Consider the following 17286-nt stretch of genomic DNA (forward strand, 5'->3'; position numbering starts at 1 on the left):
TTGAGACAGTAGGAAGGCTGAGAGGGAGACAGAGTAGGGGAGACACAGGAGATACGGTTCTTTATTGAGACAATAGGAAGGCTGAGAGGGAGACAGAGTAGGGGAGACACAGGAGATACGGTTCTTTATTGAGACAATAGGAAGGCTGAGAGGGAGACAGAGTAGGGGAGACACAGGAGATACGGTTCTTTATTGAGACAATAGGAAGGCTGAGAGGGAGACAGAGTAGGGGAGACACAGGAGATAAGGTTCTTTATTGAGACAGTAGGGTGGCTGAGAGGGAGACAGAGTAGGGGAGACACAGGAGAGAAGGTTCTTTATTGGGACATTAGGAAGGCTGAGAGGGATACAGAGGAGGGAAGGTTCTTTATTGAGACAGTAGGAAGGCTGAGAGGGAGACAGAGTAGGGGAGACACAGGAGAGAAGGTTCTTTATTGAGACAGTAGGGTGGCTGAGAGGGAGACAGAGTAGGGGAGACACAGGAGAAAAGGTTCTTTATTGAGACAGTAGGGTGGGCTGAGGGAGACAGAGTAGGGGAGACACAGGAGAGAAGGTTCTTTATTGAGACAATAGGAAGGCTGAGAGGGAGACAGAGTAGGGGAGACACAGCACATGGGGTCCAGTACAAAAAGGTTTTAAGCCACACTACAACATGCAAACAAAAGTTTTAACCATGCACAACAGAACACAACATTTCATATTTCCAATGCTTGATTTTTCACTCACAGAGACAATATCTTGGAACTTTGGTATCTTGAAGAATGCCAGCGTAGTACTACACCCCGGGGCTATCAAGCTAGCTAGTTCCAAGATATTTCATTGGTCTGAAAGAAGAATCGATCGTTCGAAATACACACACAGCCTTTTGTTACCGGACCCACATGTGCTGCCTGTCTAAAGCTGCCTGGCTGGCAGCCAGACCTCAATCATGGGACTCAGTAAGTTAGCTAATGGCTATGCGTCGATTACACTGGCAAGTGTTTCATACCACTTTATGTTACAAACTCCGGTCTATCCTTTTAACCACTACACACACTTGATATCTCACACACAAACACACACACACACACACACACACACACACACACACACACACACACACACACACACACACACAGTCCTGCTCTGTATTCAAGCAGTACCATCAGATCTCAGCATCATTTATCAGGTCTGTCTGGCCTAGCAGGGGTGACGTGCACACGTACACATGCACTCTCACACACAAACACACACACGTGCATACACTTAGACACATACAGTACATACACACACACACACAAGTGCATGCACTTACTGTACACACACACACACACTAACGCACACATACAGGTGCATGCATAAAACACACACAAACAAGTGTACGCATACTCCTCTCTCACATACACACAAACACACACACTCACACACACATACAAACACCATGCACAGTCCACACACACACCCTCTCAAGTATGCACGCCGACACACACACACAAACACACACACACACACACACACACACACACACACACACACACACACACACACACACACACACAAACACCATGCCCGACCCATTCTAATGAAGGTGTGGGGATCAGAGGAGGACAGAGTTAATATTCACCCGACAGAGCGGCCTGTACAAGTCCGTCTGCACCCGCCAGACAAAGGAGAAGACAGTTATTATCCTGATATTATCCAGCGTCTTTTGGTCGTAAAAACAGATGATGCTGGTGTTTCTCAGGTTTAACATGAAACAACTTTGTACAAGACGACGCAGGCGTTTGCCTTCGATTGCAAAAGCATATTATTCTATTTGTTTGTTATTCCGTCCCCTCAGAGACGAGTTGCTTCTGCCCAGGTTGTCTCTGAGGAGTGCCGCTTCACACAGCCCGCTGGAACGATGGCGGAATGAAAACAAGCTGTTGCTTCCTGAAATGCGAAGCCATAGGGAGGTGTAGTGGTTACGTCATTGCTGTTTTTCGTGTTCCACCCTCTGTCCAACGCAATGTATTTCCCCATTGCCCATTTCTAAATCGTCTCGTTTAAAACAAATACAGCATTCACATTTGCATGGTGTACCTTTCTGTGTTTATTCATCCACAATCTATAGCTCAGCATGAAATATTCGCAATTAATCATAAAAAAAATCGCCAAATTTTATTTCAACCAAAAATGCTCAAACAATAATGTTAGTGATAGAAGGGAACTCAAGCTTTCCAATTTCCATGCGGCAGAATTTGTTACAATAACCAATAATCAGGCGGTTAGGTGGCCGAGCGGAGATTGCGTTCGTCACCAGCCCCGGAGCTGAGCTGGATTTGCCTGTTCGAATCCAGCTCACAGCTCCGGGGTTGTCACCAGCTTGGCTGGCCGTCTGCACTGATACATTGGCTGTATCAGAGGGTGGGAGAAGCTGGCGGGGTGGGTCCGGGTCGTTGTAAACAGCGACTCCTACAGTTCGGTCGGGGCGCCTGCTAAGCGCGGATTGGACATGAGGGGGATAGTGTGGTCCTCCCACCACGCTACGCCCTCTCAATGAGAATCCGCGCTGCCAGGTGAAAAGAAGCGGTGATTGGCTGGACGTGTGTCGGAGGAAGCACGTGGTAGCCTCCACTCTCCCAGATGATCTGACTGTGGGGGGTAAGTGCGCAGCGACCAGGAAGGGACTGGGAATTGGCATACGACTAACATTGGGATGGGAGAAAATCGGAGGAAAATGGAGGGGGAAAAAGACCAACAAAAAAAAAAAAAAACAATAACCGATAATCCATTTTCCCAATGATAAATCCCTATACGGGTGGAACAACCAGTGACGTCAGACTATACCTCCTTATTGCGAAGACCGGCAATGTCACTCGCTCAGCAATCAGCAATACCAACTGAGTCACGCGTCTAAGTCGCCTCGGACCTGCGCGAGCTGCTGCGCCAAAAGAAGTACAACGGGGCTCTATGGAGAAACCATGGCACTCCCCTGATAAAAGATGTTTCAAGCGAAAATGGCTGGATGTAATTTTACCAAATAAACGTTAGTTTAGAGTCTTAGTGAGAGTCTTTCACCTTTTTACATATCTAGCTTTGGCATGGATTGATTGTTTAGATCGCTAGCATGGCTAACAAATGCAAATATATTGTAGTCTGCCCCGTTGTTCTGACCAGGACTATGTTCCTTTCTGCTTCGGGTCTGCGCGCACATATTTGTCACAACGTCGGCGGCGAACAGGTCGATAAACTTCACATCTATGACATCATGTGTCCTTGTCTCTACAGTATGCTTCTTATTTTAAATGTTTTGGGGGGCCTTTGTATTTTTAAATGCAAGACACCTCTATGATCAGCAGTGTCACTAACTAACTCACTCATACAGGCAGTCAATCAGTAAATCACTTGCAGTTAGCCGCTCTGCCCTAGTGGTGGCTCACGTGCATCACTTCTCTGCTTCACATCTGTGTGCACATGGTTTAGAATTAAAACTGCATAGCATATATTTATATAGTGTTATATGTTTGTTTGTTTCTCTCTCTCTCTCTCTCTCTCACTCACTCTCACTCTCTCTCTCTCTCTCTCTCTCTCTCTCTCTCTCTCTCTCTCTCTCTCTCTCTCTCTCTCTCTCTCTCTCTCTCTCTCTCTCTCTCTCTCTCCCCCCCCCAGGTGACCCAGAGACCAGGTGCAGATCATATGAAGTGTTTCTTCAGGATCAGTTTTGTCCCCAGGGACCCGGTGGAGCTGCTCAGGAGGGACGGTGTGGCGTTTGAATACCTCTACGTGCAGGTGAGGAGGGGGAGGAGTCATTATGGGGTGGGGGCGGGTCTATGACGTACAGGTGAGGAGGGGGAGGAGTCATTATGGGGCAGGGGGGTCTACGTACAGGTGAGGAGGGGGAGGAGTCATTATGGGGCGGGGGTCTACGTACAGGTGAGGAGGGGGAGGAGTCATTATGGGCAGGGGGGTCTACGTACAGGTGAGGAGGGGGAGGAGTCATTATGGGGCAGGGGGGTCTACGTACAGGTGAGGAGGGGGAGGAGTCATTATGGGGCAGGGGGTCTACGTGCAGGTGAGGAGGGGGAGGAGTCATTATGGGGTGGGGGCGGGTCTATGTACAGGTGAGGAGGGGGAGGAGTCATTATGGGATGGGGGCGGGTCTACGTACAGGTGAGGAGGGGGAGGAGGGGCAGGGGGTCTGCATCACCTGCATTATGGGGCAGGGGGTCTACGTGCAGGTGAGGAGGGGGAGGAGTCATTATGGGGTGGGGGCGGGTCTATGTACAGGTGAGGAATTAGGGGGAGGAGTCATTATGGGGCGGGGGTCTACGTCCAGTTGAGGAGGGGGAGGAGTCATTATGGGGTGGGGGCGGGTCTACGTACAGGTGAGGAGGGGGCGGAGTCAGTGTGTGTGTGTGTGTGTGTGTGTGTGTGTGTGTGTGTGTGTGTGTGTGTGTGTGTGTGTGTGTGTGTGTGTGTGTGTGTGTGTGTGTGTGTGTGTGTGTGTGTGTGTGTGTAACTAGGGGTATGCGGAAAGACAAACAATTACATAATTCAGCTTCTAAAACACTGATCATAATGCAGTGCTGGCTAATATCAGTAACTGACAGGAAATCAAATGTTCTAGAAAGTTGTTTTTGTTTTTGTCAATTTGAAACCGCCTGTCGCTGTTGTGAAGTTAGTTACGAATGTGTTAAAAACCACAGTGTGTGTGGCAGAGTTAACACTTGCTCGTTCTGTCCCTCCTTGGCTTGCCGTAGTGTTGTAACGATGTGGTGATGGAGAGGTTCGGTTCGGAACTGAAGTACGACGCTGCGCTGCGATTGGCCGCCCTGCAGATGTACATCCTCACCATGACAACGAAACAGTGCCAGAAGGTTTCACTCAAATACATCCAGTAAGTGTGTGTGCACAAGTCATTCTCTTCTAGATAACACCAAAATGAATAGAAAATTATCATATTATATTGCTGAGTTGGTATATAGTCCAATTGATTATAATGCTAATAGTAATGGGATGCCCTATCTTAGTCCACCAAGCCTTTGTTCGCTGATTAGTCGATTTCTATATTTCTTTTCCAGACTGAATTAGTTATTTACTGAAACATTACATCTGGTCATTTACTTAAGCATGACAGTATGTAGGATATCAATTTAAACAAATCCATTACTCAAAGTCCTACGCCTGTTAGTTGAAAGAATGTCTGCAGAAGAAAGGCTTCTAGATTAGTAATTACAAGCAGGTAATCTGCAAAGTCACCTTCTGAACACGAGTCTTAAAGGAACACGCCAACATTATGGGAAAATATGCACTCACCGTCCTCTGGAGTCAGGCAAGGCAAGATAGATACCAATTTCCTCTCTGTGCGTTCAGTAGAAAGCTATCAAGGCTGCAAGCTAGCCTAGCTTAGCACAAATGAATGGAAGCGGATACTGACCACTAGCCTATAGCTTAAAACTCCATTGATAGGTGTTTTTGGCCTAACAGCAAGGCTAGCTGGTCCGTATCCGCTTCCATTCAGCTTGCAGCCTTGCATTCTACTCAGCGCATAGGGAGGAAATTGGTATCTGAACATTGTTACTCAGCTGATAGAGTTGTACCCTTCCTGCTGACTTGTTGGACAAAACTTGTAAGTCGCTTTGGATAAAAGCGTCAGCTAAATGACAAAATGTTAAAAATGTAATGTATCTACCGTATCTTCTTGTCTGACTCTGGAGAAGACGGTCAGCGCATTTCCCGTGTGTTCCTTTAACGTTATTCCTATACAGTGGTGCAGTGGTCATGGGACGGGGTTGCACGCCGTTCCATCTGCTTTTTGAGCAGGAGCACGCGCACGCACATGCACGGATGTGCGCGCGTGTGCACACAAGAATGTCCACTCGACTCTGCGCCAAGTCCCCACCTGGCTACTTTGCATAACAATAGCGCAGGTCGTCAGGTGTGTTCAAATACTACAGTTGGACCATTCACACAAATCCTGTGAATGAAATGCGTTACATTCCATTCCTAGAGGCAATTAGGCATCATCTTTATTCGCGAGGGAACATTCATGTGCATGCACGTGACGTCATTAAGTCACAGTGCAACCCCTTATGAAATCACCACTGCACTCCCCCAAAGCAGTCAACCGAACTATTTCCCGTAACGTCGGCGTGTTGGTTTAAACCTCTCTCTCTCTCTCCTCCGGACAGGAAGGAGTGGGGTCTTCCATTGTTCCTGCCGCCTGCTGTTCTGTCCAGCATGAAGGTGAAGAACATCAAGAAGGCGCTGACGCACATCCTGAAAACCAACCAGAACCTTGTGCCTCCGGGGAAAAGGGTACGACAGCCCCCCTGTGTCCTCTGCTCACCCTTGTACCAAAGCATGTCTACACACACACACACACACACACGCACACACACACACACACACACACACACACACACACACACACACTCAAGCCCAGATCTACCATATGGGCAACCTGGGCGCGTGATCAGGGGCCCTCGCCGAGTGGGGGCCCTCCACGATAGCAGGTTTTGTTTTTGGGGCTCCACAGAAATGACCAATGGATGAAATTAAATCTGTTTCCAAAAAATTATTGTCTGGTGGATTTGACATGCCAGCTTGACTGGAAGCGCAAAATAATGAATAATTACGATTACGGTAGAGTTTATAAAAAAAAGAAAAAAAGAGAAAAATAAACCATACACAAGGAGCAGGTGAGGGTCTGTACCCTAACTGGCATGATATACGTCATACGTTGCAGTCCATGTATGTTTTGGTAAATGGCTGCATTTATATAGCACTTTTATCCAAGGCGCTTTACAATCCCGGGAGGAGCGGGAATCGAGCCGGGTACCTCTGGATTGCCAGGCGACTGCTCTACCTCCCGAGCCGCTGTCGCCCCCTATAGTAGTTCCATAATAGTAGATCCATAATAGTAGTATAGTATAATAGTTCTCGAGCTCTGTTCTATGTACGCTACTACATGTACATGCACACACACACACACACACAGACACATATCGTCGCTGGCGGAATAAACCTCATAACTCTCATAACTCATTATTATTTTTTTTATATAAATCAACTCAGTAGATCATCCTCCATATGTGTGTGTGGTTTTACAAAGTTTAAACAATGGGAAAGCATTAAACCGATCATCTGTCTAAACCTCGTAACTCTATTCGCCCTCATTTTTTTTCCGTTTTTTTTCATCTCCTACGAGGTTTTCTTCCGCCAGCGATGACATGCAAATGCTTCCACACGCACACCTCTCGTTCCACGTGACCAAACCCCTAAAATAGCAACACTGTGAAGCTCAACCTTGTAAACTTCCTCACCCTTGCCAGGCTCCAAGTCCTTCCGCTGCACCTTGAATGCTAATAGACTGAAACGAACGCATAAAATCCCACATTATTAGCCTCGGTAGTCTGTGGGCAAAAGGGAGGTAATTTTTCCACTGTTACCTATTCACCGTGTTCTGTTGCTTCGTCATTGCGTAGACATCTTGTTAGGCAAAGAGCGGGTGGTAAACAGGGTTAATTATATTGTTTACACTGTTTATTTTTTCTCATATTTTTATTGTATTGCCTATATTTATGTCTTTCTATTCTTACCCTGCCCATACCTGTACCTCCCCTCCCCCCTCCCCTATGCTGCTATGACGCCCGCATTGTGTCCCAAGGGGGTCAATAAAGGAATATCTTATCTTATCTTATTACTTGTTACTTCTCTTAACACATTGAGTGCCACGCCCCTTTGACCATATGGGCTAGAGTGCCAGTAAGGAAGTCAATGGGAGTTCGGGGAAATTTGCGAAGGCTTAAACTATATCTTAAATTATGGCTATGGGTCTAAAACACCCCTCGCTTATCAATGACTTGCTTGCAGTCAACATGTATGAAACGGATTGTTTTTTCATTGGTACATTTCCGTTTTATACCGTATTTTATTAATTTTAAATATTTGTATCCTCTTTTTCTCCGCCTGATTTTCGAAGCTTTTCCTCCCATCACAATTTTTGTCGTTATGCCAATTCCCCCCTCCCCTACCTGGTCGTTGTGCACATGTGCCCCCTACTGGTCGGTCAAGGGAGCCCTGAGGTCTACCACATGCTTCCTCCGACACATGCGGAGACAGCCAGCGGCTCTCTTTTCACCTGACAGCGCGGACTCTCATTGGTGAAGTGTAACCGGCTCTGTGAGCAGAAGCACGCGCGTGCACACAGGAATGCGCTGCACTCGACTGATGCGCCAACTCGCTAAGTACCAACTGGCTACTTTGCATAACAACATTTATGCGCATGCGTGGGAGCGCGTGCACGCGCCCGGGAGCGTGCGTGCACGTGGTGTCATTAAAACACTGTGCAACCAGCTTTGAAATCAGCAACGCAACACTGCATACAATGGTTGTGTCAGCTCTTCCATCCAGACAACATTTTAATTCTGGTCCAGACCTTCTAGCAATGCTACAATACTATATAAACCTCATTGCATGGCTTTGTGAAGTCAGAGCCACATTCATTATCTATGGAGCAGCCCCAGATTTTACCTTCCAGTTACATCACCGATTGGAGGGTTCTCTGTCTGATTCCTAGCTTTAGGAGAGATATGGCACTGACTGAACTGTCCAGGGAGTTTTGGCTGGTGTGAATTGATTGATTGATTGATTGATTGATTGATTGATTGATTGATTGATTGATTGATTGATTGATTGATTGATTGATTGAACATTTTATTAACAGATTGCAGAATGGGTACAATACAGTACAGCTCAATACACACAATTGTTGAGGGGATGCAGACCAGAGAGAGACTTTCGTCTTGTTTACATCAGGTTCCCCCATTTTCAATTCATCATAACATTATGACATACATGACATACAGATAGACAGTACTGTTACATCTAGACCAGGGGTCTCAAACTCAATTTACCTGGGGGCCGCTGGAGGTAGAGTCTGGGTGAGGCTGGGCCGCATCAAATATATATATATATATATGATATTTTTTGTATTTATTTTTTTGCAAAATCAACTCTGCCTCTCTTTGTTAACTACAACAAGCAATGCTGTTTGTTATTTAAGATGAGGTCGGACTCGGCACTGACAGATTTGTGTTCATTGTGCTGCTTTTATAAAGCCTCAAATGACGGCTTACAATATTTCATGAGAGCAAAGTGTTTTGTTTGTCTAAGATTTAAAAAGGTTTAAACTTTACAGCACTGACAAAGTTGAACAAAGTGCTGTACAAGTCACACAACAAAACAAAAACAAAAAAAACAAAAATATAAATATTTAAAGGGGAACTATTTTACTATTTCTTTCACTATTTGGGCACTTTTACACAATTCCTGTGAGTCTATGGAACACCTCTGTAATATATATATTTTTTTTTATTCATTGTTTTGTATTTCTAATCAAGTCCTCAAAAACAGCATTTTTCTACCTCAAGATCTCGAGCCGTTTTGAGCCTGGGCTCCAACCACTGTGTGCAGCTCATCTTGTACCTCGCCATTATCATGCAGCGGTGTCTCTCTGACATCACAAATCATCACATTTTCAGATGACTCAGTTCAGTGAGGGTGAATATTGTGAGAGGAGAATTGGAAGAATGCGCCAATATGAGAATTAGAGACATAGATCATATTAATATAAGTTCACATAGCTAGGAAACAATGCTAAACACTCAAAAAGGCCACTTATAAGATAGTTCCCCTTTAATTTTATTTTAATTTTTTTACTTTGATGTCAAGTAGGGGGCCCCAAAATATCATCCATCGGGACGCAATTGGCCCGCGGGCCGCGAGTTTGAGACCCCTGATCTAGACATTTATGACATACCAGATCTACAAATATACAGTACTGTTTATGTGTACAAAAGGAGTCTAAAAAGAGAGTATATACATTTGAGGGGGAAGAAACTGTACATTGAACACTGGTGAACATTGGTGAACATCTGCGCCAGCCTGGTCCGCCTGTTTGAAGTGGTCTCGGTCCACCTCCCAGTGAACCACCTGGGGGGGTTTGTTTGAGGTGTGAATGCAAACCTGACCAATGAAGCAGCATTTAATGAAGCCGATTTTTGTTGACATTTCCCGTATATTTCCAAATGTGTGATTTTTTAAAATCATCATAACATTATTTTCGGCATCAGGAGTGTCCTTACAGGGTCTCTCTCTCTCTCATCAGGAGTGTCCTTACAGGGTCTCTCTCTCTCTCTCATCAGCAGTGTCCTTACAGGGTCTCTCTCATCAGCAGTGTCCTTACAGGGTCTCTCTCTCATCAGCAGTGTCCTTACAGGGTCTCTCTCTCTCTCTCTCATCAGCAGTGTCCTTACAGGGTCTCTCTCTCATCAGCAGTGTCCTTACAGGGTCTCTCTCTCATCAGCAGTGTCCTTACAGGGTCTCTCTCTCTCTCTCATCAGCAGTGTCCTTACAGGGTCTCTCTCATCAGCAGTGTCCTTACAGGGTCTCTCTCTCATCAGCAGTGTCCTTACAGGGTCTCTCTCTCTCATCAGTAGTGTCCTTACAGGGTCTCTCTCTTATCAGCAGTGTCCTTACAGGGTCTCTCTCTTATCAGCAGTGTCCTTACAGGGTCTCTCTCTCTCTCATCAGCAGTGTTTTTACAGGGTCTCTCTCTCATCAGCAGTGTTCTTACAGGGTCTCTCTCTCTCTCATCAGCAGTGTCCTTACAGGGTCTCTCTCTCATCAGCAGTGTCCTTACAGGGTCTCTCTCTCATCAGCAGTGTCCTTACAGGGTCTCTCTCTCTCTCATCAGTAGTGTCCTTACAGGGTCTCTCTCTCTCTCATCAGCAGTGTCCTTACAGGGTCTCTCTCTCATCAGCAGTGTCCTTACAGGGTCTCTCTCTCATCAGCAGTGTCCTTACAGGGTCTCTCTCTCTCTCATCAGCAGTGTCCTTACAGGGTCTCTCTCTCTCTCATCAGCAGTGTCCTTACAGGGTCTCTCTCTCATCAGTAGTGTCCTTACAGGGTCTCTCTCTTATCAGCAGTGTCCTTACAGGGTCTCTCTCTTATCAGCAGTGTCCTTACAGGGTATCTTTCTCTCATCAGTAGTGTTCTTACAGGGTCTCTCTCATCAGCAGTGTCCTTACAGGGTCTCTCTCTCATCAGCAGTGTCCTTACAGGGTCTCTCTCTTATCAGCAGTGTCCTTACAGGGTCTCTCTCTCATCAGCAGTGTCCTTACAGGGTCTCTCTCTCATCAGCAGTGTCCTTACAGGGTCTCTCTCTCTCTCATCAGTAGTGTCCTTACAGGGTCTCTCTCTCTCTCATCAGCAGTGTCCTTACAGGGTCTCTCTCTCATCAGCAGTGTCCTTACAGGGTCTCTCTCTCATCAGCAGTGTCCTTACAGGGTCTCTCTCTCATCAGCAGTGTCCTTACAGGGTCTCTCTCTCTCTCATCAGCAGTGTCCTTACAGGGTCTCTCTCTCTCTCATCAGTAGTGTCCTTACAGGGTCTCTCTCTCTCTCATCAGCAGTGTCCTTACAGGGTCTCTCTCTCATCAGCAGTGTCCTTACAGGGTCTCTCTCTCTAATCAGCAGTGTCCTTACAGGGTCTCTCTCTCTCATCAGTAGTGTCCTTACAGGGTCTCTCTCTTATCAGCAGTGTCCTTACAGGGTCTCTCTCTCATCAGCAGTGTCCTTACAGGGTCTCTCTCTTATCAGCAGTGTCCTTACAGGGTCTCTCTCTCATCAGCAGTGTCCTTACAGGGTCTCTCTCTCATCAGCAGTGTCCTTACAGGGTCTCTCTCTCTCATCAGTAGTGTCCTTACAGGGTCTCTCTCTCTCTCATCAGCAGTGTCCTTACAGGGTCTCTCTCTCATCAGCAGTGTCCTTTCCAGGGTCTCTCTCTCTCTCTCATCAGCAGTGTCCTTACAGGGTCTCTCTCTCATCAGCAGTGTCCTTACAGGGTCTCTCTCTCTCTCATCAGCAGTGTCCTTACAGGGTCTCTCTCTCATCAGCAGTGTCCTTACAGGGTCTCTCTCTCATCATCAGTGTCCTTACAGGGTCTCTCTCTCATCAGCAGTGTCCTTACAGGGTCTCTCTCTCATCAGTAGTGTCCTTACAGGGTCTCTCTCTCATCAGTAGTGTCCTTACAGGGTCTCTCTCTCATCAGTAGTGTCCTTACAGGGTCTCTCTCTCATCAACAGTGTCCTTACAGGGTCTCTCTCTCATCAGCAGTGTCCTTACAGGGTCTCTCTCTCTCTCTCATCAGCAGTGTCCTTACAGGGTCTCTCTCTCTCTCATCAGCAGTGTCCTTACAGGGTCTCTCTCTCTCTCATCAGCAGTGTCCTTACAGGGTCTCTCTCTCATCAGCAGTGTCCTTACAGGGTCTCTCTCTCATCAGCAGTGTCCTTACAGGGTCTCTCTCTCCTCCTCTCTCTCTGCCAGCGCACATGATTAAACTTCAGCGATGTGACGGCAAACCAACCAGTAAATTAAGGGGATTAAAACAAGCAATAGACTTGATTTTATTTTTTTGGGGGCCCATTACGTTGATCGAGAGGGAAAGTGTTCATTTGGATCGGCGCAGTATAAGTAATAACCTATTTGACAGATCAGTAACCACTATGGGAGTACCGAAATTGAAAAATAAATGCCTTACATTACTTTGTTACAGGAAAGAATCATTCTTCTAGGCTACACACAACACTGCTCACCCTCACTCGTTCAAATTTGACTGGTATGTTTGGTCAAATAATTCAAAACCCTGACGTCAAACATCCAATCAATTTGCAGTTGATAAGATCAAGTTTCAAGTTTCTTTAATAGTTGTCATACAGAAGTACAGAATACTTTTATACAAAATGCTTCTTACTGTTATGCTCCAGAGACTGTGCAAGACAAGATAAGTATGAAATAAAATAACATAGTATAGCATGTAAATTAGAAGTAAAAAAATGAGGTCACAGTGTTCAGTATAGACATATGTACAATGTTCGATGCAGAATAGACGTAACTGAGTTACCATATAATATACAATACTATGCAGTGTACTAATATACAATACTATATAGTGCAAGGCAGAAATGGGATGAGGTGCAATTTAGGTACAATTTACAGTAGGTGTACGAGTTGTAGTGCAAATCCTTTATCAATAAATATAAAGTGTGTTTGTGTGATCTAAAGTGTGGAGAGTGGGTGCTGCAGTGTGTTGTTTGTTTAAGTGAGTGTGTGCGTGTGGGTGTGTGTGCTGTGTGCATTTGATGGTTGTTGCATAGCGTTTATTGTTCGTTTAGCAGCCTGATGGCCTGGGGATAGATAAGACGAGATAAGATAAGATATTCCTTTAGTGATCCCCTTGGGGAAATGTAGGTGTCAGAGCAGCATGGGGGGGGGTACAGGTATGGGCAGGGTAAAAGGATGTTTAATATGAATATAAAAAATTAATAACAGTAGAGAAGGTGCAGATGAGGGTCTGTATACCCTATCAATCATAATATTGTGCTAGAGTCCACGGGTTTAGTGGTTAAGAGAAAGGCAAAAAAGAGGACGCTGGCTACTACAGACTGGTAGGGGAAGTGCTATACCCAAGAAGCATCAACAAACTGACCTGTGGTTGATGGTTAACACTTTCCGTGCCACGGGTCCGGTGCACCGGAACCCTGTTGAATGCCAATGCCCAATGCGAACGCATTAACTATATCTTAAATTATGGCTATGTGTATAATATGGCCGTCGCTTGTTATCAATGACTTGTTTGCAGTCAACATTGTCGAAACGGATTGTTTTTTAATCGGTTCATTTCCGTTTGATACCATTTAGAAAAACTCTCGTTTTTTGAAAGTTTCAGGAAAATATAAAGATTCTGTGATAATCGCCCTTGTACTGGAATATACTGGAATACACAAAAAACATTGTCATTTTTCGGCCTATTTATGAATCGTTTTCAAATAAACGCTAGATTATCGATAGTATATGTGTACTTATGCACGCTATAGAAGCGGGCTGAAAAATCGATTATCCATTTCCTAATCAGCACACACACACACACACACGCACACACACACATAGGGCCCACGTTGATATCTCTGTGAAAAAAGCTCTGATTATCCTAAGACTGGTAAAATAGATTCCTTACCTCAAATCAGATGTTCTCCAAAAAGATTATTCCAATTCCTGATCGCCATTCGAAATATCGATCGCGTTTATTGATCCAACGCTGGGTGGTCGAAACACCGATTCCACGCTGTTCTGATGGTCCACAATGAATCCGATCGGCTCGAGTTACATGCCTGAGAAGTAAAATGTGGAAGCAGGATTTATTTTTTTATGCGTTTCATTCAATCTATTCCAAAGGGGTGCAGTACCACAGGGAGAGACGATAGGGGGCGGTATTTTCCCAATGGAGCTCAGAGAGAGTTTGCAGTGGTAACGTGAGGCTAGATTGATGAAATATGAATGGAAATCGCTAATAAAAAAAAAATAATCTCTCGTCGTTGGCACTCAACGGTCGGCATGAACTAACGAGAAATCTTGTCCTTGGCACTGTGTTAAAAAAGGAGGAGCTAAGAGAGATAGTAGTCTCATTACTGTGTCCCACCTTGTGGTTTACACTGAAGCAGTGTTGTAGTACTCGAGTCGAGTCCTGACTCGACTTGGACTTGAGCACTGAAGACTCGGACTTGGACTCAAGCATTGACTGCATTCGGACTCTGAAGGTGCAGACTTGTTAATTGATAAATATTTAATAGGCCCTTCTTCTTCTGGCGTGTGTCTTTAGACCTGCAGCTCCGTTGAGGCAAGCCAGGCCAACGTTTCGTCGTCCAGTTCCATCAGACCGCGTTCTCCATGCGGTGGCCGGTGTTTGGGGCATGAGGCACTGTCCTTGAGGCCCCACCTCTTCATTGAGGCGCCATAGCGTCCGACGCCGGTCCTTAGGCGGTTGAGGGTTGTCCACTGCTTCCGGGGCAAGTCCTGACCAGGGACGTCCAGAGGATCATTGATGTAGAGATGCAGCCTGGATGGTTCTGCTGACCTCCACTGGTCCCTCCATCTCGTCCTGACCCAGGAGGCCATGGAAGTGTCAGATGGTGTTGTGTGGAGTAGCCTGTAGGCTTGCATGGAAAAGGCCCTAATCATTTGGCATAAGATATTGATAGCTAGTGCATTTGTTTGGCTATTGTGTCACAAAGTAAATAAACTCCCTTTGAAATGGTGACCGCTGTGTCATTTATGTTTAATGTAGACCTTTTTTTATTTATATATGTCAGCTCTTTGACATGGGGCGTCGCTCTGGTATGGCACTCGCCATACCTTGGCAAATTAAACATTTAATTAAATACAAATATATATATATATATATATATATATTTTTTTTTATAATAAATTTTTTTTTTTTATGTTGATTTAGAATTCAAATGTCAACATTATGAACGAAGCTTCAAACTATTCGGTACAGCCCTAGCATGTTTTGATATTGTCAATTATCTCACTTTTACTAGGTGACTTTTACTATAGGTGACTAACTCAAATATGCCACAAAAAAAGGAAAATGGACATACAGACGTTTTTTAATCAAAGGGCAGCAGAGACAAGTGATACAGGGACACAGGTAAGATCTTACAATGGCTTAGTGATTATAACAGTGCAGTTCAGCATTCAGTAACCCATCCTTTTTGTGAACGTGTTTTTGATACTACATTCTGTTGAACACACACCTCAAAACCGTACCTAAGGAAAATTGGCTCAATTGCAAGAAAAATAAGACAGTTATGATATTACATTCTGCATAATTTGTATGCAAAATATTATGGTTCCCTGCTTTAGTCTGTTGACACATTTCTATACAAAAAATGCTTGTGTAGTCCTGTGTCATACCTAAATGTCATATAAGTGAATTGTATAGAAACAACTCAAAAGTGACAAAAGTGACTATTGCGCAACTGATTTGACAAAAAAAATCCACCAAGGGGGGGAAACCCCCCCTTCACCCCCCTACCCTCCCTAATTGCCATACCTTGGCTTTTACTGAAACGACGCCACTGTCTTTGACTGCCAGAGTGGAGTGGACTCAACCTTGACGACATTGGACTCTGACTCAGACTCAGACTAGGGTAATGAGGACTCGACTCGGACTCGACTCGACTCAGGCTCTTCGTTGGTGACTCGGACTCGGTCTCGAACACTGGGGACTCGTGACTCGACTCGGACTCGAGATTTAGTGACTCGACTACAACACTGCACTGAAGACATTTCACATAGTCACACTTATTGGAAAGATTCTATTCAACGTCAGGCAAGTGTCTCACAGCCCAAGGCTCCCTGTTGCAATTTAAATCCCTGTTTTAAATTCATGTTTGCTTCTACAGAAATACAGCATTGGGAATAAAAAAATATATATATATATTTTTATGCTGCCCCCTGTGCCTATGAAAATGCCCCCTCGTGCCTACGCAGGCACGCGTGCCTAGGGTTGCCTACCCCTGCTTTAACATAACAAACAATACAATACAATAGAGTTTTAGTAGAGAGAAATACAAAGGTGAGAGAGGAAGGAGTTGAGAGCAAGGGTAAAAAGGTGGGTTTTGAGGGCTTGTTTGAATGATGGGAGGGTGTCTGCATGACGGATATGGTTGGGAAGGGCGTTCTAGAGGGTGGGGGCAGCTGCAGCGAAGGCCCTGTCGCCCCCCAGGTCCGGAGCTTAGTTCTGATGGGTTGGAGGAGGTTAGCATCTGCGGACCTGAGGCGGCAGGTAGGCGTGTGGTGGAGAAGGAGGTCAGAGAGGTGGGGGGGGGGGGGGCAGGTTGTTGAGGGCTTTGAAGGTGATGAGTAGAATCTTGAACTGAATCCTCTACATGATGAGTAAATAAGCTGGCAAAGATTTTTAAGCCTTTTTAAAAAATACATTAAAACGATGAAGATGGCCATCTGATTGGGCTTTGATTTGTATGTATGTATTTATTTATGTTATTTATTTATTCGTTTTATTTTAATCAATGAATATATTTAATCAGAGACTTCTTTTGTATTGTTTTTTGTTTGTTTGTTTGTTATTAAGCGTTTTATATATATATTAAAAAATATATATATTTTTTTTTAGCTTTGAAATATTATAGTGAAATATTTTGCACTGTTGTCGCATTTATCTTGTTGAAATCCTCCCACAGGTTCTTTTTACTACCACATATTTAATTGAGACCCTTTATTTGTTTATTATTTCAATTTAGCTGGAAATACATTGCTACATCATTCAGTAACATTTGCAGAGCCTTATAAAAAAACATTATTACGGTCACCATTGTGACCAGTGGGATTAATCAACAAATTTATATTTCATTGAACATTGCACATGTTAAAAGCAATTTTTTTTCTCTCAAAATGTGAG

General features: G+C 44.8%; 1 protein-coding gene across 1 annotated transcript in view; it reads left to right on the plus strand.

The window, feature by feature from the left end:
- The window catches only part of LOC311232239 (FERM and PDZ domain-containing protein 4-like), a gene marked incomplete at both ends in the record, with an annotated part of 183105 nt that overhangs the window by 150517 nt on the left and 15302 nt on the right, over positions 1-17286 (plus strand). The window contains 3 exons of the mRNA XM_084318977.1: positions 3631-3750; positions 4722-4858; positions 6153-6279. Of these exons, the coding sequence (XP_084175103.1) occupies positions 3631-3750; positions 4722-4858; positions 6153-6279 (384 nt within the window). The remainder of the gene's footprint in view (positions 1-3630; positions 3751-4721; positions 4859-6152; positions 6280-17286) is intronic.

This window comes from Notolepis coatsorum, assembly GCF_963971535.1.
Source record: "Notolepis coatsorum genome assembly, chromosome: 1".
Lineage (NCBI taxonomy): Eukaryota > Metazoa > Chordata > Actinopteri > Aulopiformes > Paralepididae > Notolepis > Notolepis coatsorum.